General features: G+C 37.1%; 1 protein-coding gene and 1 pseudogene across 1 annotated transcript in view; one reads left to right on the top strand and one right to left on the bottom strand.

Moving 5' to 3' along the window:
* The first annotated feature begins 3,433 nt into the window (after nucleotides 1-3,433).
* UBXN4 (UBX domain protein 4) overlaps nucleotides 3,434-26,883 on the top strand; it is a 37,338-nt gene continuing 13,888 nt past the window's right edge. Inside the window, exons 1-8 of the mRNA XM_024569610.3 lie at nucleotides 3,434-3,670; nucleotides 9,903-10,005; nucleotides 13,262-13,290; nucleotides 13,785-13,903; nucleotides 14,533-14,707; nucleotides 19,443-19,536; nucleotides 25,068-25,122; nucleotides 25,869-26,033. Coding sequence (XP_024425378.2) covers nucleotides 3,589-3,670; nucleotides 9,903-10,005; nucleotides 13,262-13,290; nucleotides 13,785-13,903; nucleotides 14,533-14,707; nucleotides 19,443-19,536; nucleotides 25,068-25,122; nucleotides 25,869-26,033 — 822 coding nt within the window. The 5' untranslated portion in view covers nucleotides 3,434-3,588. The remainder of the gene's footprint in view (nucleotides 3,671-9,902; nucleotides 10,006-13,261; nucleotides 13,291-13,784; nucleotides 13,904-14,532; nucleotides 14,708-19,442; nucleotides 19,537-25,067; nucleotides 25,123-25,868; nucleotides 26,034-26,883) is intronic.
* LOC112313012 (non-histone chromosomal protein HMG-14 pseudogene) lies at nucleotides 17,706-19,435 on the bottom strand (annotated as a pseudogene).

A 26,883-nucleotide genomic window follows, 5' to 3' on the forward strand; every position in this document is an offset into this window, starting at 1 on the left:
CGTATTCCCACCCCTGCACCCCCACTCCGCCCCCTGTCCTTGCCCTGCAACACTTATTGATATTAATTCAGACCTTGTCCCCCATCTTCAAGGAACAAATTTCCTTACCTCCCTACCCTGTCACTCTCAGCAAATGGCTTCTCCTTCATAGGGAAAAGTCCGACCTTTATATGAAAACTTACTGTTTTCTTATTGTCAGCTTAACGTTCTGAAACATAAATTTATTTATGTCCAAAATTATTTTTCCTTTCTTGTTCCTATTAAAATGGGAAGGGTGTCTCTTCTGCGTGCCTGGGCCCTGTTACCCATTCCAACTTGCTTACAACGGTGGTGTTACAGGAAGCAATAACAGCAGCCTAACCAATGAGGACAGTTATTACCCCACAAGAGAAGACTTGTGGCAACACAGACACAAGTACTTTCCATATTCTATTCTACCACTCTCAGCGTGTTGCCAGTGTCGTTCATCATGGCCACAAGGTAGCTGTAGCAGCACCAGGCATCATATGCACACGGCCACATCCAGAAAAAGTTTGTGCTTTCTTCCATGACTCTTTTATTAGAAAATCCTATCTCTGAAGTATCCACCCGTACTTCCCACACGGCCCTTACTGGCTAAAAGGGGAGGTTAAAAACAAAATAACTACCTGGTAGTTTCCCCTCTCTGCCAGTAAGGAATGACGGGGTGGGGGTGTGGTAAAAGAATGATTGTTGAGCGGGCTATTAGCTCAATACGCCATATGTCTCATTTCTCCTCCCATCTTCCTAGGGGTCTCCCTCTTTCCTGTGGATTCAATCTCTCTAAGACTAGTTCCTTTTCATCAGCATTTAATTATGTACAGGTCTCTCCAATCTTTAAAAGCTGTCTTTCCCAATCCAAATTCCTGTCCAGCTAATGCCCTTTTTTCTTCCTTCCCTTCACTTACTGACACCCCTTCCTTATCTCCCCTCATTCTTCAACCCATGCCATCTTGATTCCACGCAGAAGAAAAACCCCTCTTGCTATGTTGCTAAAAACAATGGACATTTAAAAATCTTATTTAAGTTGACCCAACAGCAGCATTCAACATAGCTGCTTCTCATCACTTCTCAAACTTCTCTACCCTTGGCTTCTTTGGCATCACACTCACCCATTTTCCTCCACATACACTCCCCCTCACCCCACTACCTTTCCTGATGTATACTTTTCTGTACAACCCTGTAGATATCGGAGTTTTTACAACCAGAGTCATATACTCTCACTTCACTTTGCACACTCTGTGATAGCATCCTCCAGAGCCTCAATTATCCTCTGCATGGAGATAAATCTCAAATTCGTTTCTCTAGGTAGGAAATGTTTTCTGAGCTCCAAATCTAGTACCTGTCTGCCTACCTAGCATCTCCACTTTAATGTCTTTCCAGCACTCCCAACACATGTCTAACATTGAACTCACATCTTCATGCACTCCTCCCAACCTGCTCTTCCTTTAACGTTCCCTCTCTCAGTGCCACCTTCTATAGTTTTTCAACATGAAAGCTCCAGATCTCTTCTTGACTACTCCTTCTTCAAATTCCATACGTAGTCAACTAACAAAACCTGTTGGATCTGCTTCCAAAATATCAAAAGTATTCACAGCTCCATCTCCCTTATACATGAATAGCCTCTTAACCAGTCTCTTCATATTCACCCATTCTACTTCCAGTGCAATCCATTTAAATTGCAGCACAGCTGCCTATTAAAAACATAAGTCTTATGTGTAACTCCTCTTTTTAAAATTCTTCAATGACTGTCTACAATTTTTAGAAAAATGTCTGCAACGCTTCACATGACTTCCAAACCCTTGCCGAACTTCCAAGCCTCATTTCTACTACACTCCCTCTCTATGTTCTAGCTGCACTGCACATTTTTTTAGTTTTTCAAGTGTACTGTTCTCCCTTGCTTCCAGCCTTTTACATTGCAGTTTCCTCCACCTGGAACAGTCTTCTCTTTCACCTAGTTAGATTTCTCCTGACATGTCATTTTCTCAGAAAGGCCTCTCCAAACCCTGCTATCCATGTTTGGTCACATCATCACACCTCTGAAACACTCAAAACTACCCCTCTTGTGGCATTCATCATCACTCACAATCACTTGTTCGGCGTCTGCCTTCCTCTTCAGAACAGTCTAAAGTCACAAAAGCAGGGCCTTTGTCTGATCACCTCACCTCCTGTCAATGCCAGGTACAGTGCCTACTTCATAGTATGAGAGCAATAAATATGTGATGAAAGAAAGCCTACAAACGATTCCTGTAATGTTTAATTCTAACAATAGAAATAATTAAAATCATTGCTCTACTGAAAGAATTTATAGGTTGATCAATTTTAAGAAATCCACTTAAAACGTTGATGTTGAAGATCAACTCTAATTCTTCTTGAGGAATGGTGTCCTGTATAAGCAGCAACTGTCTCTAATCAGTATTATATTTCAGTTTATATTAACACTATATGAAAATCCTGATTGGAAAAAAATAAATAAAAATTGGAATGCAATATGTTAGCTATTGTTAGGTTAAATATTTGCAGGAAAGCGGTATTTTCAGTTGTAGTACTGCCTTAATCCCGCAAAAATTATCAAATGGTTGTACTGCTAGAGGAGAAATTTAATTGATGTAGAATCTATAATGATGGAAAATAAATCAAATCATTATTCTCTGTTTTTGAGTGACTTTAGAAAGCAGCTATGGCAATAAGATAGCTAAGTGTTATGAGGTTTTGTAATGATCTCTAGTCAATGACTAGGACAAGCTTACAGTCTACGGATACCTCCCCTTAGGTACACGGGCTGTGTGGTGTTACAGAAGGTGACTGCTGTGGCTTTCATATCCTGTCTTTTCTTCAAGGCTGGGATGATAAAGTTCAGTAGTAATCAAAACCTCTCTAAATCCCTACAAAGCCCATTCAGTTCCATACTGAGACTCCCAACCCTATCACACAATGACCACTCCTCCTAATAGAGAATCCCATCGTCCCCTTCTAAGCAGGGTTCCACTCGAAGCGGGGACTATTTCCTCCGGGGACTACTTCCTCCACACTGAAGCCCTCAGGGGTAAGAACACAGCATTTCCGGTTGAGTGCCCTTTCTCTCTTTCCCTTTATAGATAGTGAAGTGGCTCTCATTGCTGCCCCCCTTAGCCGTGCCCGGAAATCAGTTACATTTTCCTCCACATGAAGAAGAACGAGCCTAAGAAAACTACAATTCCCGTAATGCCTCACGCAGGCGCCACTGAGGGGCCACAGAGGATTAGTCATCCATCCCACAGCCTCGTCCACTTCCGGGACAGAATTCAAGGCCTAGCGGGCGCGCGCACGCACCAAATTGCCAGCGGGACGAGGCGACGGGGCTCCGAGCCGACCGCGACGTGTGGCGTCACGTGACGCCGCGCGCTCTGTTCCCCCCCCCCCCCCCGCCCCGAGGCAGCTGACGAGTTTGCGCGTTCGTGCGTAGCTGGAGGCGGGGGGCGGACCAGCTGGGGCTGCAGGGGCTGCGGGGTCCGACGAAGGGGAGGGTGGGGCCAGCTGCGAGATCGCAGGGACTATACGGCCAGCGAGCCCCTAGACCCGTGAGGCGCTATGCTGTGGTTCCAGGGCGCCATTCCGGCCGCCATCGCGTCGGCCAAGAGGAGCGGAGCGGTCTTCGTGGTGTTCGTGGCAGGTGAAGGGGGCGGGTGCCCGAGATATGGCCAAACACCCTCTCCGGCCTACGTCCAACCCCAGGGTCCTCCAGGGTCTGACCGTCGCGGCCTAGAGAGCGCCTTTCCCCCACCGCCCGGGCGGGAGGTACCGTTCCAGCCTCACCCTCAGAGCGCGCGGAGCCCCGCCGACCCCTCTGCCTGAGGCGAGGTGACGCGGCGAGCAGGCCCTCGCCGCCCAGCCCTGCTGTTCGCTGCCGAGCCTTTCTGCCGCTCCTGCGGAGAAGTCGGCGCAGGCGGACCCCCACAGCTCTCCCGGCGCCCCCACACGGTCTCTGTCCCCAAGGGCCCACTTCGGGATGCCCTAACGCCCGTGGGTAGCTCTGGTGTTTAGGTGGGGATACGACAGGCCACTAACCAGGCAGTTGGGTTCCTAATTAGTTGTGGACTGTCAGGAAGAAAGCTGTGTCATCGGTAAGCGACAAAGACGGACCGCCTGATGTTCGCGGTTTTTACCTTGCTGAAACGCAGACTGTTGAGCTTTGTATAGGTTTGATCTTTTTAATGGTAGTGGGGAGGGTTCCGTTGTGAAATAATTACTTGTTGCAAGTTGATTTTTTTAAACCATTTGTTTAAAAGAAGTAGACGTTCGTCCATGGTTCTTTTTGTTTTCCTGATCTAATATCTACAATTTCCAGGACGTGTATTAACTCATTTACCCTGGGTTACTCTGGGTTACTGTACTCCGTATTTTATTACTCTCCTATTTAATTACTGTAATCTTCTAGACTTACAGTAAATCTATGCCTCTATGGGTTTGCTGATTCTTGTTACAGGACCCAAATCAGTGTTCCTGATTACTGTTAATTTGAAGTGTATTATTGCAACTATATGTGCTTAATAACGGTTTATTCATTAACTCATAACTCTTGGGAGACTGCATAATAACTCATTTTATGCACTGCAGTGAGAACAAGTTGCTGAAAAACGAGTTTTAATTAACATTAAATTTGACATTTATAATTGTGCTAAATTTATAGATAACTTTCAAATGCTGTTAATTTAGAAGAGTTTGAGTAGTTCATATTTTGCTTTCGTACAGTTTTTATTTCACATACATCAATAACTGCTGTAATACTGTAGAAGATTAAAAAGGGAAATTAAATGATACCGTGCTTATTAAGAATATATAATAGTTTTTATGACATTTTAAGTTGTGTCTTTCACATAAAATCTCAATTGATTATTGTGGTAGATAGAACAGGTTTTATTATCTACATTTTATAGACGAGGAAACTTATGTCCAGACTGATTAAGTGACAAGCACCAGGGTCACAAAAAAAAAGGATTTACATCTTGTCTTCACCAATTTTTTTTAGTTTTCTAAAAAGACGTGTTTGTTTCTTATGAAAAAACGGAACAATTGTAGACTTTATGTCATTACTGAAATCAGGAAAGGATTATGGTAGTCATGTTTTTAAACAAAACCCACAATTGGTGGTGTCCAAATGTCCTTAGAAGGCACTCTTGGGCTAACCAGTTAATTTGAAAGAACTAATCTAGATTTAATTAACAAACATTTGGAAAACAGTAGTGCTAATTATTACAATAGTAAAATAAAGTTATATAGGTCTTTGGGGCTTTGTATGTATGTGCACATTCTTCAATTAATTTTTTACTGATAAGCATGTATTCTGTGCTTTTAGAATATCAATGATTCTGTTGAATGTTTGTAGGAAGACTTGTTAACAATCTGTCCCTCGACCCCTTCAGAATACTGTTGCCTTTTCTAGTGTTTTAGGAAGTTATCTCCAAGAATAGGTAAGATTAGAGTCACCGTAGGAATTTGTAGACGATAGTGTCATGAAACCGCAACACTTACAGGTTGCCTAGACCTTTGTTCATAACTCCGAAGCGTACAGTCAGAACTCATGATTTTCTTAGATCTGAGACCTCAACAATAATATACTAACTCAGTAGAAAATTAAAAAGATATCATTATAGCTTTTTAGAGGTGGTAGGAGTGGTCTTAAGGGTAACTTTGGTTTACATAACTACACCAATGGGAAATGTTTTAGGCAAGTTGTTTACATTTAGCAAACTTTTCATGGATGAATTAAAGAATGTTGTAGGATTGACATTAGGAGACTAGAAAGATTATTACTAGTTCAGCCAACACATTAACAAGGATTTTTCAAAGTATTGTAGCTATGTAAATTGAAAGAAAGAAAACTGAAAAAGATTTGATTTTGTTCTTGGGAAGAAGAATAATCTGACAAGGATCCTGAAGGTAAGGTGTCAGTTCACTGACTGGTGTTGCTAGTGGGCTAACATTTCCTTGACAGACACTTTTTACTGCATTTTTTGGTTAAATACACCATAAATGCCTTTAAGTTTTGACTACTGGAAGTTTTCTAGATTTGAATTGCTGGCTCTTCTAGGGTCTGCAGTTCTTTGCTTCTGAGCTTGTACTGTTCTCTTTAAGTACCTTTACTTTGGATACTGTTGATACCACCAAGGAGACAATGTTTTCTCCTAAAATCTTAGGCCCACCTAACTCCATAGAATAGTTCATAATTTGATTAAAACTAAGAAACTAAAGATAGTGAAGTTGGCAACTTATAATTCCACTCAGTGGTGTTAAGATAGCTCTCACCCAGTTAAGTAATTCCAACCTTGCACCTCTTGGCCTTGCAGCTGCTACTGCCACTAGGCTGAGTCATGGACAGACATTGTTCAGGGGGGATGTGACATCTGGGACCCTAACCACATGGTACAACATTGGTGAGGGAGTACAAAGTACCAACCTCAGAAGTAGCAGATTCACACTTGAAGCTACCTACTTGACATCCCCACTTGGATGCCTCACAGGATTCTAAAGCCCAAAAGTGAATTACTGCCTGAACTTGTGTTTTCTCCCTCAGTGTTCTACATCGAAATAAATGGCACCACCTTACATCCAGTTGGTTCGTCTATGACTCAAATCTTCAGTCTCATCCTGTCTTGTGTTCCCTATTGTTCATGACACTAGCAGTCACATAGGCCTTTCCCTATACCTGAATTTCTTTTCCTTGGTGAGCTCTTCTGGCTCTTGGCATAGCTCACCTTTTTCATCCCTTAGGTCTTGAATGTCACCACACAGAGCGCTTCTGACCAGTCTAAAGAAGTCTCATTTTCTCTCATAGTTCTGTTCTTTTTCCACAGCACTTATTACTAAACAAGTACTTTTTGCTGTACCATTACATTTTAATCTCCACTGAGGGTGATGTCTCATTTGTTTTATATTTAGTTTATAGCCCAAAGCCTAGCACAAAGTAAATCTGGAGTAAAATAGTGAATGTATGAAAGAACGAATAAAAAGTATCCCTAATGCCTCACCGTCTTCTCTAAGAAATGTTTGTAGTAACAATGTTCCCGAGCTATTTTCAAGGTTGATATTCTTGTCATTGATTTGGAATTTTACATCTCTCTGTAGCCCATGATGTCTTAAGAGGTGCTCAAAAAATGATAGTTTTCAACATCTAGGAGTCTGCTGATAGGCACTCTTTTTGGTCTTGGTCTGTGGATGCATTAAAGTCCCTGTTTATTTTTCCCCAGATTTCTAAAGCCCCTATTCTTGATATTGCTGGATCTCATCTCCCACAAAATATATTCACATGTGCAGCATTAGTCATACTATATCGAAAAATTAGCTGTTCATTCCATAAAATAGTTATTGAGAGCCTGCTATATGCCACCTACTTATCTTATGCCAGGTTTTGTTGTGGACGTTTGAGTTATTACATCTCAATAAGTAAAGAGGAAAACAACCCTTGCCTTTCTAGAGCCTGCATTCAATGGAAGATACAGACAATAAACAGTAAAAAGAACAAGTAAAAACATACTCTATTAACAGGTTGTAAGTATTATGGGGAAAAAAGCAGGAAATAAGGAATCTTTGGGAATATCTGAAGGTTGTATAATTTTAGAGTGGTGATTAGGAAAGGCTTTATTGAGAAGGTAATACCTGATTAAGTGTTTATAGAAGAACATTCCAGCAGAGAAAACAACTAGTACAAAGACCTTTAGATGAGTGTCTTTCATAATTTGAGGAATAGAAGAGAAAGGAATAGCAAGAAAGGTAAAGAAAATAGAGGTTACTGGACCTTTGTAAGGACTTTGGCTTTTACTTTGAGAGAAAATAGGGAGACGTTGTAGGATTTTGAGCAGAGGAATGATGTGACCTGAGAGCTTAAGGAAAGGTGCTGTGTTAAGAATAGACTGAGTGCCCTCACCAGTGTGGCTCAGTTGGTTGGACATCATTCCACAAAGTGAAAGATCGCCAGTTCCATTCCTCATTCCTGGTCAGGGCACATGGCCTGAATTGCCGGTTCAGTCCCAACTGAGGCAAATAGGAGAGGCAATTGATTGATGTTTCTCTCCCTGTCGTCTCCCCTTCTCCTGTCTCTCAAAGTAAGATAAATAAAATCTTTAAAAAAAAAAAAAAAAGACTGAGGAGGGAGACCATTTAGGAGGCTATTGAAATCATGTAGGTAGGTGTGGTAGCATAAATCAGGGTTGTAGCAGTGAAAGTGGTAAGATATATTCTGGATATACAGTTGACCCTTGAACATCACAGGTCCATTTATATGTGAATTTTTTTCAATAAATATGTAGAGTTAGAAGTAATACAAGGATTTTTTACTCCATGGGGGATTGGTGCCTCTAACCCTGTGTTGTTCAAGAGTCACCTGTATTTTGGAGATAGAGCCAACTGAAGTCAAGGGTAACTTAAGGTTTTTGGCCTTAGAGTGAAAAGGTGGAGTTCTATGAACAGATAACTGAGATGGGGAAGGCTAAGTATGGATTAAATTGGCCAGGGGTGAGGTTGGGGGGGAGTCACCGGGGGCAAAGAAGCTAACAAAAGAGTGGTATAGAATAATCTTATTTTTGTAAAATGAAAAATGTCCTGAAAACTTTTTTCATCTGTAAATTGGCAAAGGTTACTCACCTTTGCTTAGCTCTGCTAACCTCAGAAATATTTTTCAGTAACTTACTGAGATGTGTTTCCCTCTGTCCACTACTAAGTGGTTATGCCAAGTTACGGATATTATAGGTCTAGAATGGAAACAATTTCTTGATAGGCATAACTTTTTTTAACTTAAAAAAATGATTTTATTTATTTATTTTTAGAGAGCAGGGAAGAGGAAGAAAAAGAGAGAGAAACATCAATCAGTTGCCTCTCATATGCCCCCAACCTGGGACATGCCCCAGTAAGGGAACTGAACCAGGAAACCTTGACCTTCAGATTTTGTGGGTGGGTGCCCAATCCACTGAGCAACACCAGTCAGGGCAATAAGTATAACTTTAAAAAATCTTGTCATTGAAGTATGACATACAATATATTAAATGAAATAAGAGTCCAGCACAAATAACACCCTTAATAAATGTGTATAATATTTAATAATTATTTAATAAATAAGGAAAATGAAATGTATATAATATAACAAATGTGTATATTTATTTATGATGTTTTAGGTGAAATGTTCAAATTGCTGTCTGTCTTGTGTGAGACATTCATATACCCTGCCAACCACACTCAAGGGCAGTACTTCTGCTGGACCCTGTATATTAAGTGAACACCTGGGTGAATTTTTACAAATGGGTACACTTGTGTAATTGTCATCCAAATAAGATATAAACATTTCCAGCAGCCCAGAAGTTTCCTTCATGTTCTTTCCCAATCATTAGCACCTCTACTATGGTAGCCACTATACTTAATTCTTTTACCATAGATTAGTTTTGGGTCAGCATAACTTTTATGATTAGCATACTATTAAGAAAAAGCAAGTCCAAGACTGCAAACAGAATTATACCTGCTTATATCTACCTGGGAGGAATTCTGGAGAATAAATGTTGTAGAGGACATTGAGCTCAATGGGAAGGTGCTACATAATGGAGTATTGTACATTTATATCTAAGATCATATGTTGAAAAGTCAAAATAGTTACTCTACATTTCTACATGTGACTTCTCATTATTGTGGATACTATTTGGATGTTTTCTTTTAGAAAATGCTTTGTATAATCTAAATGGCAGTATTTTGTATTTTACCACTTTTTATTAATGCATATATTCACACTTCTCATTTTATGGAAAAATTCAGTTTTCAAATTTGGTAGAAAATAGTATTTGTGGTATTATATTTGCAGTTTCCAGGGAAAAGAAATCAGCAGATACTGGCCTTGTTAAAAGAATCCTTAAAATCTTTTATAGGTGATGATGAGCAGTCTACACAGATGGCTGCAAGTTGGGAAGATGAGAAAGTGACAGAAGCATCTTCAAACAGTTTTGTTGCTATTAAAATTGATACCAAAAGGTTTGCTTATGTTTTAATCTTTCATTTTTAAAAAACATTATAACTATATTCTTTAGTTGTGATTTATAGTGATGCTTTTAGACTATAAAAATGTTGACTTTTGTCTAAGATATATTGGGGTCTTAAATTGTGATTGCTGTTTTCCAAATTTATCATAATATCTTGCTGAAAAACTTAAGTTCTTCTAGTCTACCAAGCAGGAATACAAAATAACTGTGATCCTTAGCTTCTAAAAACTTGGAAGTAACTGTAAATCATATATTGAATATCTCTGAAAGATTGACCACTCTTTTAGGTCCTATTTTGGGAAATGGAGATGTTTAATTTAATAGGAATAAGGACATTTATAGGTCCCTCATAGGACCTGCTATCCACAAGGCTATTTTATTCGTTAATGCATCCCTCCTTCCCACCTTAACATTTTTTTTATAGAAAATTTCAAATATGTAAAAAGTAACCGAAGAGTGTAATAACCCCCCATGCACTCGTCATCTCCTTCAGTACTTATCAATGCATGGTCAGCCTGTTGTCATATATACCCCCACCCATTTCCACTCATCCCATATAATTTTGAAACAAACCTCAATCATCATATCACTTCATCTATAAATATTTTAGTATATCTTGGAAAGATAAAGATACTTAGTTTTTTAACATAACTGGAATACTTCAAAAACAAAATAATTCCTTAATATCATCTATCCACCCAGTGTTCAAATTTTCAATTATCAGAATCGAAGTTTTATTATTAATTTAATTTGTTATAGTTTGTTTGGTTCAGGATCCATCAAGTTTTATACATTGTGATGTAGTGATCTTTCTTAAGTCTCTTAGTCTATAGGCTTTGCCTCTGTATCTCTTTCTGTCTTTTTGTTTGCTGTATATTTTTTGAAGATACCATAGTTTCCTCCAGTATGGATTTTGTAGACTGCAGCTCTGTTGTGTCATTTAGTTTGTTCCTCTGTCCTCTATTCCTCTTGACGGTTGGATTCAGGTCAGATTTTTTTTTTTTCTTCAAGACAACTCCATAGATCACGGGTGGCAAACACAAGGCCCGCAGGCGGAATCTGGCTCTCCACCCTGTTTTATCCCGCCCTGCACCTTGTTTCAGCCCAGCGGCAGTGCTGAGCTCCTTGCCCCTCGTTAAGGAGTAGTTACGTTTATACAGTCCAAAAATTGCATTCAGCCCTTTGAAGGCAACCTTGAGGCTGATGGGGCCCCAGGTGAAAATGAGTTTGACATACCTGCAGATGGTGGTATATCTTCCATTAAAAGGCCCATAATGCCCTGTTACTTCTCTTGATGATAGCAGCAGCAGCCATCAGTGATCAGTTCCTACAAACATTAATTCATTAGTAATTGCAAAGTGGTTTTCCTGTCTTTTTGATATTAATAATATCAGACTGAATAATAATACTTGAAAACTGTCAAGATTAAAATATTCAGAAATTTACCTGTAAGTTTAGAAACTTAAAAAATTTCAGTGTTAATAGAAACTTCATAAAGTAAATTATAGTGCAGTCTGTTTCACAAGAACAGTCACTGAACTATATATTGAGCTGTAATAGTTTTTTAAAAAATCTGTCATTTTAATGTATGTCATTTATTTTGTTAATTATCTTTCAGAAGTACCTTTTAGAATCAGTAATGGCAGGAGGAATGTAGGGTTTTATTGGAAATGTGGAAGAAATATAAATTTCTGCATTCTTGAGACTGTATACAGACTTATTAATCTAGCATTTTTTAAAAACATTTCTCTTAGCAGATGGAGGGATGCCTGCACAAAGTGATAGCTGATGTTTGTTTCACTGTGGAGTGCCTGCTGATAGAATTAGAGTGTCTTTTAAATTACGAGGAGTGGCCCTGGCTGATGTGGCTCAGTGGATTGAGTGCCAGCCTGGGAACCAAAGGGTCACTTGTTCTATTCCCAGCCAGGGCACATGCACGGGTTGAGGGCCAGAACCCCAGTGGGGGGAGTGAGGGGGCTAAAGGGGCAACCACACACTGTTTATCTCCCTCTCTTCCCCTGTCCCCCTCTCTCTTAAAATAAATAAATAAAATCTTTTTAAAAATTATGAGAAGTGAATTCTACTTATTATACAATAATGAAATTACCTAATGTTCTAGGAACATTTTGGTGTATATTTATTTATGGAGATAGCCTCCATTGAAAATAAATTGGTAAGACATGCATCAGAAGTTTACAGTGGTTATTTCTGAGAAAGTAGGGTTCTTGGTAATTTAAAAAATATTTTCACCTGACGTTTTTATGATTGTGTTTTATATTCAGGGAAAAAATGAAACAAATTTCTAGTTCTTGGAAGCATTAATTTATTCTTGGAATTACTCATTTACATTGATTAATATCTTATAGTATAAAATCTCTTTTAAAATTATATTTATTTTTAGAGAGGAAGGAAAGGAGAGAGGATTTATATTGATTAATATCTCTTATAGTATAAAATCTCCTTTTTAAAAATTATATTTATTTATTTTTAGAGAAAGGAAGGAAAGGAGAAAGAGAGGGAGAGAAACAGCAATATGTGGTTGCCTCTTGCATGCCCCCAACTGGGGACGGGGCCTGCAACCTAGGCATGTTCCCTGACTGGAGATCGAACCAGTGACCCTTTGGTTCACAGGCCTGCACTCTATCCACTGAGCCACACCAGCCAGGGCTAAAAATCTCTTATCTATCCCTGTTCTTAATCACCCAGTTCTCTTCTCTGGAGGCAACCAAACCAAGAAAATATATTTGTTTTCCTTCTCTTTTTAATCAAAAAGAAGCAGTTTGACATACTTCTTTGTACCATTTTTCTTTTTACGATTGCATAATTAATCAGTTTTTATTGGTGAATATTTAGGTTGTTTTGAATCCTTTGTTATTTTCAGGTATTGTATTATTGCTTGCATGGGTAATTCATAGGCATAAATATCTTCTTGTTACAAGATACTGTAGTCAGGTGTACTTGCTGCTGAGGAAGCAGCTTGACAGATACTTACTTGAATTTTAGCCACCAGATCCACTCACCATTTTGGGTTGCAAGAGTAAGTTCTTTTAATTTGAAAATTATAAAACAAAAAAAGGTCTGTGAAGTAAGAATTATATTTTTCTCCTGCCAGCTGATGGCTACGAAAGGAACTAGTAGTTTCAGAAAAATGTTTGCAATTGGTACAATAAATTTTTATAAAAACAACTCAGTATTTGGTTAACACTTGCATTCATCTAGCAATTTTTCTGTTTGATTTTGTTTTGCAGTGAAGCCTGCCTACAGTTCTCACAAATCTGTATCCTTTCAACAAAGAATCAGTTTTATATATATATTTTGTTTGAGGATTTACTTTTCTTTTGTTTAATTTATGACATTTAGAAGTCACTCATTTTTATTTACAAACTCATGCATTTTTGTTTATGGGAACTTTTTATTACTAAGTGTCCTTTCATATAGTACATTGTAGCAAATGGAATCATAGTGAGTTTTTTTATTATGAGGATCTAGAAAGTAGTTTGGTTGGCATGTTAGTAGCTGACAAGACGTAATATGAATGTAAAAGTTATGATAGAGGGGAATGTAGTAGATGTTCTCCACTCAGATATACAATACAAATAAATAATAAACAGTTTCCATATCACATGCAGTAATTGAAATTATTTTGTAAACATGGTAGCTGATTATTTTGTGAAATTTACAAAGATGATTTGTTTTGCTTTGTTGCTAGTAGTGTTTCGTAAAACTATCCCTTGTTTCCCATGAATTGTTGGACTTAAGTAAATTGTACAGATCCTGTAGTGTGTGTTCCATCAAGTTTCTTCATTGGAGACAGTGGAATTCCCTTGGAAGTAATAGCTGGAAGTGTTTCTGCAGATGAACTTGTTACAAGGATTCACAAAGTCCAGCAGGTGAGAAGGAACAGAATTGTTCTTCGTATAAACATGTGAAAATGATTAGCCAGGAACTTGACATTAGAATATGTTTGGAACTGCTCTGTATATTCAGGAATCTGCCAGGCCATTAAATTTGAAAGGTAGTAAATACTCTCTTTCTGGACTGCTTTTAAAAATAGTGTTATGAAGTTAGAGGTGCCTGTACCTAATACTTGAGTGACTTCTTATATCCCCTTCTCTTTTCTTCCCTCAACCAATCACATAATGCACATCATTCTTTGTTGCAGGAGAGTTGTCATGTTAAGGTACCTACCAGTATATTGCTTGACGTGTTTTAAGGACCTTACTCAATTTCTCATTGCATCCACTTTGGGCAAATGACTATTGTAGCTTGTAACTTTTCCCCTTGAATTGTAATTTGAAGGAAAAGCAACATTGTACTTTTAAACTATTAGAATCTTTTTATGCTTTTGTCAATTTACAGTAGAATTCCATAAGATGATTATGTCATATTTAGGATTATATATTTCAGATTTATCTACTTAGAAAGTATGTACTTTGACTTTTTCATATTTTCATTTCATCTGCCATAGTAAATTTAGGTTCTTAGCTGTTAATTAAATTTCATTGTGTTTTCTCCTTAGATGCACTCATTAAAAGGTGAAACATCAGTGGCAAATGGCAGCGAGTCAGAAAGTTCAGTCTCTACTCCATCCAACTCATTTGAACCTAACAACACTTCTGAAAATTCTCTGTCCGGAAATGGAGAGCTTTGTGAGACACCACCCACTTCTGATACAAAGTCAGATTCTGCAACAGGTAGTTTTCAGGGTATCTTTTGGGTACAATAGAAGTCTTCCTTCACTTCATTTTAAAAGCCATGGATTACTACCCTTTAAAATATATATTGTATTTCCCCCCTTACATTCATTTAACGTAAAATTTAAGGGTTGTCTTAAATACGTGTTTGTCATTTAGTGGCAGAAGAGGATAAAGTCAGTGAATATGCCCTTCAAACCCAAGTAGGCAACAGTCCAGAACAGTTGATTTGTAATTTGTGCTACTGTGGTATGGTTCAGGGACTGTCATTATGACACTCAGCAGTTTCTAAATTTCTTCCTAGCTAGAGGATTTTGAAAGGCCCAAATGAACTAATATGTATTTGTAATTGTTTTTTATTTAAAAACTATAAAAATATTTTTTTATTGTTGTTCAAGTACAGTTGTCTCCATTTTTCCACCCCCACTTTCCCCCGCCCCAGCCACCCCCACCTCCTATACCCTCTATCCTGTCCCCCTTTGGCTTTGTCCATAGGTCTTTTATACATGTTCCTTGATGACCCTTCAACTAGTAGACTCATTTGAGGATAATAATTTGTATTTTTTAAATTAGAATTAAAAGATAACTATAAAATAGAGCTTGTAGAAATAAGAGGTATGACTGAAGAGGGGTTGATAGAAAAGGCAAAATAAATTTTATATGTATATTAGGGATCATGGTCAGAGTAGTTTGATGTACTATAGCTTTGTATTAGTCAACATAGGGTTAGATGCAAAAAGTTAGAATGTTAGTATCCAGAAGATGGTTCCAGTCTATCATCCTGGGTAATCGTCAAGCCTCTATTTGAGTACATTTAATTAGAGGAATGTCATTATCTTGCCTAAGAAGCCTATTCTGTTGTTGAAGCCCTAGTATTTAGAAAAGTTCTTCCTTATCTTGAGCTGAAATTTGTGCCCTACAATTTTACATTAACTTTAATGCTACTTATGGAGTTACATATAACAGTTTTTTGAATATTTAAAGACAAGCTATCAGGTCCCTTCTTAGAAGTCTCATTTTAAGGTTTTATATGCGTAGATCACTTAAATTCTGGATGCATATAGGACTGGGGAAGTCTATTATGAATGTAGTCCATCAGGTATACAGCAGAATAGTTATCTTTTACATTTACTGGGATATTTATGATTTCCAAAATTTCTCATTCCCCTTTGAATACAGATGCTCCTTGACTTACAGTGGGATTATGTCCTGGTAAACCCTTAAGTTTAAAATATAAGTTAAAAATGTGTTTAATACATGTAACCTACGAAACAACATAGCCTAGCCTTAAATGTGCTCAGAACACAGTATCAAAAAAAAAAAAAAAAACACTGGTAACACAGTACAGTGTAGAGTATCACTTTTTACCCTTGTGTTTGCATTTCTGACTGGGAGCTCCGGCTGGCAGCTGCCGCCCAGAATCATGAACAGAGTGCCTTACCACATACCACTAGTTCAGGAAAGTATCAAAATTCAAAATTCGAAGTATGGTTTCTACTGAATGGGTATCGTTTTTTTACCACCATAAAGTCTAAAAATTTTAAGTGATACCATTGTAAGTGTGTGTTCAGTAGGAAATTAGTAACTTTTCTGTAGTAAATAAAATGAATACCAAAGATAGTCATATTTTGATAACAGCAAATAATTTAACAAAACTTTTATTTGTTTTTTTAAAGATTTTATTTACTTATTTCTAGAGGGAAGGGAAGGAGAAAGGGAGAGAAACATCAGTGTGTGGTTGACTCTTGCACGCCCCTGACTGGGGACCTGACTTGCAACCCAGGCATGTGCCCTGACTGGGAATCGAGCTGGCAGTCCTTTGGTTCGCAGGCTGGAACTCAATCCACTGAGCCACACCAGCCAGAGCTAACAAAACTTTTAGAGGTAACTTGTAGACAAGCTGAAAAAAAGTGCTGTGTAATAATTACACAGTTAGTTGGATTTATGACTGAAAGAAAAATGAATAAGTGTCATATAGTGGGGGATTTCTAATGATGTGCTACAGAGTTCTCTGTCTTTGACATTTTATAAATGACTTGAAAATGTAAAATATACACATAACTCTATGAACAAAATAGCTTATTAGCTCATCCAAGGACTGTATTCAGCAGTGTGCTAGTAAATATTTAACAAAAGGCCTTGGGGGAAAAGAGGCCTTTGGGGGGAAAGAAGCCTTTATTTGTAGTATTTGCTAATTTCCAAGGTGTAAAATACTCCTATTGTGGCTGATAGCAAGCCACCTAAGTGAATGCAGAGGTAGGAAGAGATGTATACCATCGGCTCTACTTAGTAATTCTAGTATTTCCAATATGGCTATAGTAACTAAAACATTATGTTCCAGTCTTAGTAAAAGGCTAAGCATTTAATTTCTATTAACGTGTTTCTCAAAACAATTCTAGGAGATTACCACCCCCCGTTTTACAGATGATGAGGCACAGGGAGATTAGGTAACTTACTCAAGTGACAGGATAGGACTTGAATCCAGACTTTGTTGCTCCATAGTCCTTGCTTTTTCAAAGACCAAAAATGAAAGAAGTAACAAGTTGGTGATGAGTGGTAAGGAAGGAAATGGCAGAGGTTCTAAAAGGAAGTGCCAGACTGTAGCTATCCTCTGCAACAGGCCAGGACAAAATTCTATCTTTCACGAAATTCTTACAAGAATACTAGTGTAGAGCCCTGACCTGTGTGGCTCAGTGGGTTGGGCGTCGTTCTACAAACCAAAAGGTCTCCGCTTTGATTCCCTGTCAGGACACGTGCCTGGGTTGCGGGCCAGGCCCCCAGTTGAGGGGATGTGAGAGGCAACCAATTGATGTTTCTCTCGTACATCAAAGTTTTCTCCCTCTTTTACTTCCTCCCTTCTCTTCTTGCTAAAAATAAATAAAATCTTTTTTTAAAAAAAGTTTACTAGTGTAGATACATACAAAAAGCTTTGCTAAGGAGTCACTGATGTACAGAAGCATCCGTTGAGTCAATGTAAATCTAAAGCAATATCTAGGGTCAGACTTGGCCTTTAGAACATCTCTGTTGAATACTGTAGCCACAGCCACAGGTGGCTATTTTACTTAAAGTCAAATACAATTAAAAATTTAGACCCTCAATTGCATGGCCTTGTTTCAGGTGCTCATTAGCCACATGTGGCTAGTGACTACTGTACTGTATACCACAGATACTGGACAGCGTTGCTCTAGAGTGAAAGCCTGTCTACATCCAGTCCTGCTTACTCTATGTTTATTGTATCCCCTCGTGCCAGATCAGTATTGCTTCCTGTTTTACCTTGGTGTCCCTCAACTGGGTAACTGCCTTATGTATTTGTTTTTTTCATAAGTGAGATTTTATTGGTTGTTTCGAGGATAGGAACACAGACATTTCAATTTGTACACAATTCTTAACATATGGACCAAAAATGTAAAAATCATGTAGTTTTGATTCTTTTCTGAAGTTATTCCATTGACTTCCCAGCTTAAAATTTGGAGGCTAATTTTCCTTAGTAGAGTATCAGGTTCCAGTATATGCAGATGTTGATTCACTGTTACATCAAAGTCCGACTAATTCACAATTTAATATCATACATACCACATAATTGAATTTTCAGTTTTTCACAGCAAATTAACATAGTTACCAGGCAAACTTGACTATTACACCAAAGATGTTGCAGAATGTACAGAATTTTGACAAGGAGAGCCAAAATTAAGGACTGGTTTTCATTTGGAAACATTGGAACATGGAAACATTTCTACCAAAAACATGAGAATAAAGTAATTAAAAATGTTCAAGACATATAAATGCACGACTGACTCCAAATTGCTATTTAGTATGGTTTGTATTACAGGATGTGAAAACTAGCCACATAAGAAATGTTAAGCTGACACCCAAGATAGTCAAAGCCTGTCGTATTCAAGATGCCACTATTTTCTGGGTTGTACCAAGAAATGAACAATCTGTAAATGATTTCACCTCTTAAAAAAGCATTTACACTTGGATGAGGTGGAATTAATATCCTTATTAGAAATGTTTCTAGAGCTACTTAAAAACTTGCATTTACAAAATAGTTGATAAAAATATTCTGGATTGTAGAAGAGAAATAGAGACCACTGATAAGACATGCTATATGATATTAATCAGGCTTGGCTTCCTTTTCTCTTGCTTCATCTGAGGGTGGACTCTCCTTGTTTGTTGTTTCTCCGTTTCCCATAGGTGGATCTTCTTTAGGTTCCTGGTTAGCTACCCTGGCCTGTTTTCCCTTTGCTCCCCTTTTCCCTTTCGTTTACACTTTTTTGTCTGCAGATTTATCCTTTCCTGCTGCCTTTTTGGCCTGGTTTCTACTTATGCAGGAGCAGGCTCAGCTGACACCCTTGCCAGTCTCCTCTTGGGTTCCTCCTTCGCTGCCCCTTCACGGAGCTGACCTTCCTCTTGGGCATTGTGGCAGTAGGGGGACACAGTAGGGGGGCACGTGTTGAGTGCCTGAAGGCTGGGGCTCTGCCAGAGCCTTCACAAACCTGGATTGCTTGGCCGCTGCCTCTTCTCCCACTGCCCAAGCTGCTCAGACCTGCTGTGGGGGTGTTCTTATTTCTTATTTACATACTATTGCTCATTTCTTATCTCCTCCATTCTTAGGGAAAATATGTAATGTTCACGAAACAAGATTAACAAATGTTATCATCCAAAAGATTCATACCTTTTAAAAATTGGCATTAATTGCAGTATTTTTCTTATTTTTTATATTTAATAATTTAAGGAGGAGAAAGATCAGATCATGCCATGCCATCTCAGGAGCCCAGTGGATGTTCAAATCAGAGACCTACGGAGGACCTCACTGTTAGAGTGGAAAGGTTTGCTCTTATTTTTGCAAATAATACTTCGTTAAAAGACAGTGGTTTTCAGTTAATTTATTAATTTGAGTAAAAGCTAAAATTGTACAAATGAAGTTTCAGAATTCTGGGTTGAAATTTTTTTATTACCTGACCTACTTATTTGTATCCATGAAGATTAATTCTAGAAGTAAAGTTCTGTATCTAAAGTCATCAGTCAGCTTTAGGTCTGATCATTCTAAGAATCTTTTTTCACTGGTATTATGTTACATGTGTGTTTCTGTCTGTCACTTTTGCTTTTTTCTCTCTATGCTATAGGATAATAAGTTCCAGATGGGCAAGAATTTCAGCTGATTTTATGACTGTATACTGAGTCTGGGTTCTGCATAAGTGGGTGTCCATTAAATGTCACGTGTTATTAGTTGGTCTGATAGATACAAATTTCTGAATTTTTGTGGTTTCTAGCTTAATACTTTAATAATTTAGTAATGAGTAAATCATAGTCTTTTATACTGATTCTTAAAAGTTGTATCAATTATTGGTAAATGGATAAGCAGGAATTTTTTTTAATCCTGACTTAAAGCCACTTAGTATTAAATGAACGTTAAGAAAAATTCCTTAGAGGTCCTTGACATTTTCTTGTTTACATAGATGCTATGGAGAAACAAGGTTCAAAATGATTGCTGACATTGGGTATTTGGGTTTGCTCACAATAATATAAAAATCAACTTCATTTCAGCAAAACCTAGATTCTGGTTGTTCTTTGTAGGAGTTGGGTATGGCTAAGATCTTTATGTGAAAAGCCGGATAGAGCCTCACACAGTGGTGAGAAATGGTGTAAGGCTGGAATAGCAGCAGCAGGGAACCGAAGGTCCCAGGAGTTCACCCTCTTTTGTTTCCTTCTGTTTTGCTAACACCAAACCCACCATAGGGCACCCTTACTTGGCTACCTTGGTTGAAGCGAAATTCAAAAATTAGAAAAGGATTTGGAGAGTTGGTGGGAATAAGAAGAAATATGACAGGTAGCCATTTATTCTGGCATAAGGTCAGGTGCTATTTAATTGCAGTGGGAAAGGGGAATTTCTGTTTTTGTTTCTGTTTTTTCAAATGTATTTTTCAATTATAGTTGATAAACATTATTTTATTAGTTTCAGGTGTACAACATAGTGATTAGATATTAATATACCTTACAAAATGATCGCCCTAAGACTAATACCCATTCAACACTATACATAGTTACTATAATATTACTGACTATATTTTCTATTCTGTACTTAACATCCCATGACTAATGTTATAACTGGCAATTTGTATTTCTTAATCCAGTTCATCTTTTTCACCCATCCTCTCAACCTCCCTCCTGTTGTTTCTTAATAGGTTCCTTTGTCATGTGAGGGAATGTCTGCTGTGTCTCCCTGTATGGTTCTACAAATACAAGATAGTATGCCATTTTAGTTTTAAAAAGTTAAATGTATATGGACTGGTGTATATGTGTTATATATAGCATAATTAATGAGTCAAATAAAGACACTTTAAGACATACAACATGTAGGGGGTAGGTGGTGGGTGGAGGTAGAAGAGAGTTTAAGAGGGATAAATGGTAAGAGGAAAATACCATAAAAATAAACTGCTAAAAAAGGACATACAACAAAATGTTTATATTAATACCTATGAAAGATGGGTTAGGGATTTTTTTCCTTTGCTTTGAAGTTGCTAAATTTTCTTCTTGGAGCATTATTACTTTAAAAATTAATGTATCAGGTCAGAGAGGGTATACAGTTGTTTGAGATTCCTTAAACTTGAAAGAACCTTAAAAGTGATCTTGGAGATACATGTATGCAGTTTTTGAAAAAGCATATGCTGTTAGGACCATTTTATGAAATATATGTAGACTGGGGCCTAATAAAAAATGATACTAATACTGAAATTGGATGAAATGTTGACAAACTCTTAATTATGAAACAGTTTTCATTGGGAAGTAACTATTTGCTGCTTAGACAATTTTTGAAAAATCCATGTCATATGGTCATATAGTTAAAATCATGTAAGTACTTCAAATTGTTGCTCAGATTAATTTATCAGATTCAACCAATAAAGCCTAGGCCCTGATAGTATTTAATAATTACAGACTGAGGTCCTGCATTTTACTAATCCCAGTTACACTTCATTAGGAATTTTGTTCCTTTTGTGAAATCTGATTCATTCACCTATATAATATTCCTATTGCAAATGTCCTCTTAGCTCATCATTTATATACCTTAAAGTTACCTTCATCCCACTGTCCCTGTTGAAGACTGTAGTGCTTTGGTGCCTCTGACTCACTCATCCTCTGCATGGTTATTGGAATGTGACACCCTAACATGCTGCTGGTTTCTCTGTCTCACAGAACTGAATTTCAGTGTTTTTTCTCAGCCCACATAAATTGGACTCATTGGTCCCTGTGGTATTCTGATATGTGTACCATTATGTAACACCAAGCTCTGTAAAACAGACTCATGCATTTTTCTCTAACCTTGATGATATTGTAAAATAAATTTTATACAAATGAAAAATTCAGCCTTAAAATTGGGAAAGCTGGATTAGTAAATGTAGAATTCTAACTTTTCTCTCAAGTTGTAAAAATCTCTTTCCAGAGGCCAAATTTTGGGGAAAGTAATTACTCCGTGTTAGGTCTGAGGCTTTTTTCTGATCTAGCTTGAAGGAAAAGTAATTTTGTTAATTTTGATAGGGGAAAGGTAACTAAATCAAATTGATGTTAGCTCATAAACTCATCCTATCTTATACATAATGAGAACGTATACTTTTTACCTTGAATTGCCTTTTCTTGAGTAAGTAAACTTGATTTTTTTTGTTTTTTAAAAAGACTGATGATTTGTAATTGAGGTTAAAAATTTTAATACTAAAAATATATAGTTTTAAAATATAGTTTTTTAGAGCTAAAATATGAGAAATACAAGTCTTAGTGATTCAGAAATACCTTTTCATTAAAATGCATTATTTTGTTTATATCATTTTTTTTTAATATCATTATATTTCCCAGAATTACCTGGGAAAGATAAATATGTAGTACCATCAATTCCAACGTTTTTTGGGGAAGGTTTCAAGCCTCAGAGAATTGAAAGAATATTATAATGACTACTTGTTTTGCTGATTCATTTGAAAGTTACAGACATTTTATTTCATGCTAAATGCTTGAGTATGTATCTCATAATAATAAAAACATTGGCTGGGGTTCAGAGGTTCTGAGAGCTCTGAGCACCTAGGGATTCTAGGGGTTCAGCCTAGGTTGGAGCCTGGGGTCCATACCCACTGACCCATGCCCTGCCCCATCCCCCAAGCCAATGAAACAACAGTTAAGTAATAGATTCCCAGATGCAAAAGTGATGAAACAATTGATTTGTCATTAAGATGCAGTGGGTTTTCAACTAAATAAAAACAAAATTATATCTGTTTTTTTCAGGAGAGAATTCTGCAATTGTTACATAATTGAAGAATAAAGACATTTTCAGATTTTAGTATAATACCATTATCACACTAAAGAAATGGTAAATTGTGAGATTATCTAATATTCGATCATATTTATATTTCCCCAGTTTTCCTAATAATGTCCTTTATAACTTTTTTCCAGATTCAGGGTTTATTCAAGGATCACTCATTGAATTTTGTTTAGTCTCTTTGAATCCAAAACATTTCCTTTCTTTTGTTTTTGTTCTCATTTTTTATGACTTGGACATTTTTTGAGTCTAGGCTAGTTGTTTCTAGAATGTTTGTTGATCTGGTCCCTCTTTCATCATTCTAGGTTCAAGTTAAACTTTGTTAAGAACATTACCTAGGTACTGTTTTGTCCTTCCTGTTATGTTATTAGGCATCTAATATAAGATGTATGAATTATTGGTGATGTTAATAAGTATAATCATTGTTTAAGATGGTGTCTGTTGGATTTTTCAATTATAAAGATGCCCTGTTCCTTAATTAATAAGTTATCTATGCAGTGATTCTTTGAAACAGTGAATATGCTATTCCTCAAAAACTTTCACCCAGTGGTTTTGGCATCCATTGATTTTTGCTTGGATCTGTTATTTCATTGGTAGTTAAAAATTATTTTTCCCTGACTTTACTCCTTTTTACATTTATTAGCTAGCTTTCATTCTTGTATAGAAAAGGGCTTTCTCTTTGATCTACCTCTTCCTAGTTTCCACCCCTCCCCCTTTTTTTAGTGAACTTACTAGACACCAGCACCCAGATCAAGAAATAGAAAATTACCAGTGCATTACATGCACTGGAGCCTATTGCCTTCTTCTTAATTCCTGTTTCCCTCCCCCACATAACCACTATCCTGAATCTAACGCCATAGAGAATTTTTTAATTTGTGAACATCATAACGGAACCATACCACATGTACTCCTGTGTCTGCTCTCCTTTACTCAGTATTGTATATGTGAGGCTCTTCTGTGTTGTTGCATGTGGCAGTAGTTGGTGCACCCTCATTGCTGTGTAGTATTCTGTTATTTGACTATACTACAGTTTATTCATTCTACCGTTAATGGACATTTAAATTGTTTTCAGTTTGGGGCTATTACAAATAGGGCATTATGAACATTCTTGTACATGTCTTGGCGAACGTATCTTCTGGGTATATTTGTAGGAGTAGAAATTTCTGGGTCACAGAAACTGGCTAGTTTTCTAAAGTGGTTATACTAATTTATAACTCCCCTCAGCGATAGGCTGTTTCACGAATCCTTTTTTTTCCTCTAATGTGTTACAGTTTATTTTACTTACTCTTTTTGGTACACAGATTGACGCAGATTTGGGTAACAGAATCCCCTTCATGCTGGGTCTTTTGTGCTTTGGACATACATCTCATTCTTTGAGCACTCCCTTGATTTTTGGCATAAGTTGTTCAGCAAGTACATGTAGCTGTATGACCCAAATCCTTCTCAGAGAAAGTTCTGTTATTTTCTGAAATCAGGATACAATTCACATATGATATGTGAATTATGTAAAATTCAAAGTATACAATTCAGTGGGTTTTAATATATTCACAAGGTTGTGCAACCATTATTACTGTGTACTTTCAGAATCCTTAATTTTTAACTGATGAATTTCTTACAGTTGGGAGTCCATTTTGGTATTACGAGTTTTTATAAATGTTGTCTTTCATTCAGTATTTTGCTTTTATTTTTAACAATTTTGTACCACATTGCTGTTTACTTCTGTGTAAGTGGTAAAGCATATTTGTTCACAAAGATGTATATGTTTATTTTTAAATCAATATCAAATAAATCAGGGGGGATAAAAAGGAACTGATGGTAAGTAGGAGGTAAGGCACTTAGAGCTGGAACTAGGCTTCCCAGTGGCCTTCCCACTGACTCATGGATTGCTCCAGCAGCCAGGGACGAGGCAGACATTTTGTTGCTTTGCCTTCAGGAGCTTTTCTTGTTTGTTTTTTCTACATTTCCCCAGTTGTTTTTAGCTAAATAAATCTCCTAAATGTATTTTATATTTATATGATATGTCTCAGTTAACGTATTTTTTAAAAACTTAAAATACAGACTAACCAAAAAACTTGAAGAAAGGAGAGAAGAGAAAAGGAAAGAAGAAGAACAGGTAACGTTTGTGTACTAAGCTTTGTTTTACTCTTCCATTAAGTGAGGGAACATTTGACTCCCTATTCCATTGGCAGAACTAGGATGGCTCCTTGGTTATAGTTCAGTGTTGCAGCACAGTGAAGGGAATTAATCTGTCTTCTGTAGTAAAGTCATAGTGTCCTTTTTATAAATAAATTGGCTTATTTCTCCCTCTGCAGTGAGTCTTTTACACTAAGAATAAAGGGACTTGAACTAAAATTATTTTGCTTTGATGCAAATCAAAGTTTTAGTTCCTTTTTGGCTTGCATAAAAAAAAATTGCAGACATTTTGCTAAATTTTTCCTTTGGTGTTATTGCATTTTAGTGCACCATTAATTTTTCTCATCATGCACACCTAATCTGCATCATCTCTGTGGGGTTCTAATATAGGAAAGTTATCGTTTCTTCAAGCCAAATTAAATGACTGCCTTGGTGTCCTTATAGGGTAACATATTCACCTTAGAAACCAAAGATTTGTAATTCTCTTTGTTTTCAAACATTGACCACATCGTAGTCTTATTAGAACCATTGGCAAAGATGTAGAAATTGATAGACATTTGACCATTTTCCCATGCTGTTAATAAATTCTACCTACTTCTTACATTTTATGAAGTCATTTTATGCCTTTAGCTGTACCTACAACCAGCTTTCCCTGCACAAAGAATAATATCTAGGGCAGATTATTAAATTAAGTTTTTGGCTCATAAAACTTTCTCTTTAACTCAGAAAGAGATTAAGAAGGAAATTGAGAGGAGGAAAACTGGAAAAGAAATGTTGGATTATAAAAGAAAGCAAGAAGAGGAATTAACAAAAAGAATGTTAGAGGAAAGAAACAGAGAAAAGGCAGAAGATAGAGCAGCTCGAGAGCGTATAAAACAGCAAATTGCATTGGTGAGTGTTAAGTGTATTTGTTTTTTAAAGATTTTGTTTATTTATTTAATTAGAGGGGAAAGAGGAGAGAGGGAAAACGTGTGCTAGGGAAATTCAGATTGGTTGCTTCTTGCACGCCCTCTACTGGAGACCTGGCCCGCAACGCAGGCATATGCCCTGACCTGGAATTGAACTGGCAATGTTTTAGTCTGTCTGTAGGCCAGGGCTCAAGCCACACCAGCCGAGGCTATTAAGTTTATTTTTAATGCTTGACTTTAGAACATTTGTGAAATTGTTTTTCCATGCACAACGGTTTTGGTTTATTATCAAACAGTGTATACAAAAATAGTACATTTTAAGTGACTCAAAAAGTACCAATTCTCAGCTTCCTTTTACAGAAATTATACATTGAATTAAAGTACAGTTAAGATTAAAATTGAGGTGATTTTTTTCAAAATAATTTTTTCCATGTTATATTAGGAATTTTATCAGTAGTCAAAAAGTAGTTTTCAAAGATTCCCTAGAAAAGAAGCTAAGAGTTGGTTACCTAGCAACTTCCTCTAGTCACAAGCATTCTCTTTTGGGACATTCAAAGGATTTAGAACATCATGTAGAAGCTTAGGGTGGTTTCGCAACAACTTGTTTTAGAATTGAGCAGTTGTAATACATACGGAAACCATGCCTACCTTAATATTGTTTGTTCACTTGTTTATTCAACAAATACTTATTTACTATGTGCCAGATCTTGTTCCAGTCTCTGGTAATACCGTACTGACCAAATTCACATCCTTGTTTGTTTAATAGCAACTCTGGTCCTTGGTAGTTGATAAAAACTGAAATATACTATATCCAGAGTGATAAAGTTAATGTG

This window comes from Desmodus rotundus, chromosome 2 (genome assembly GCF_022682495.2).
Source record: "Desmodus rotundus isolate HL8 chromosome 2, HLdesRot8A.1, whole genome shotgun sequence".
NCBI lineage: Eukaryota > Metazoa > Chordata > Mammalia > Chiroptera > Phyllostomidae > Desmodus > Desmodus rotundus.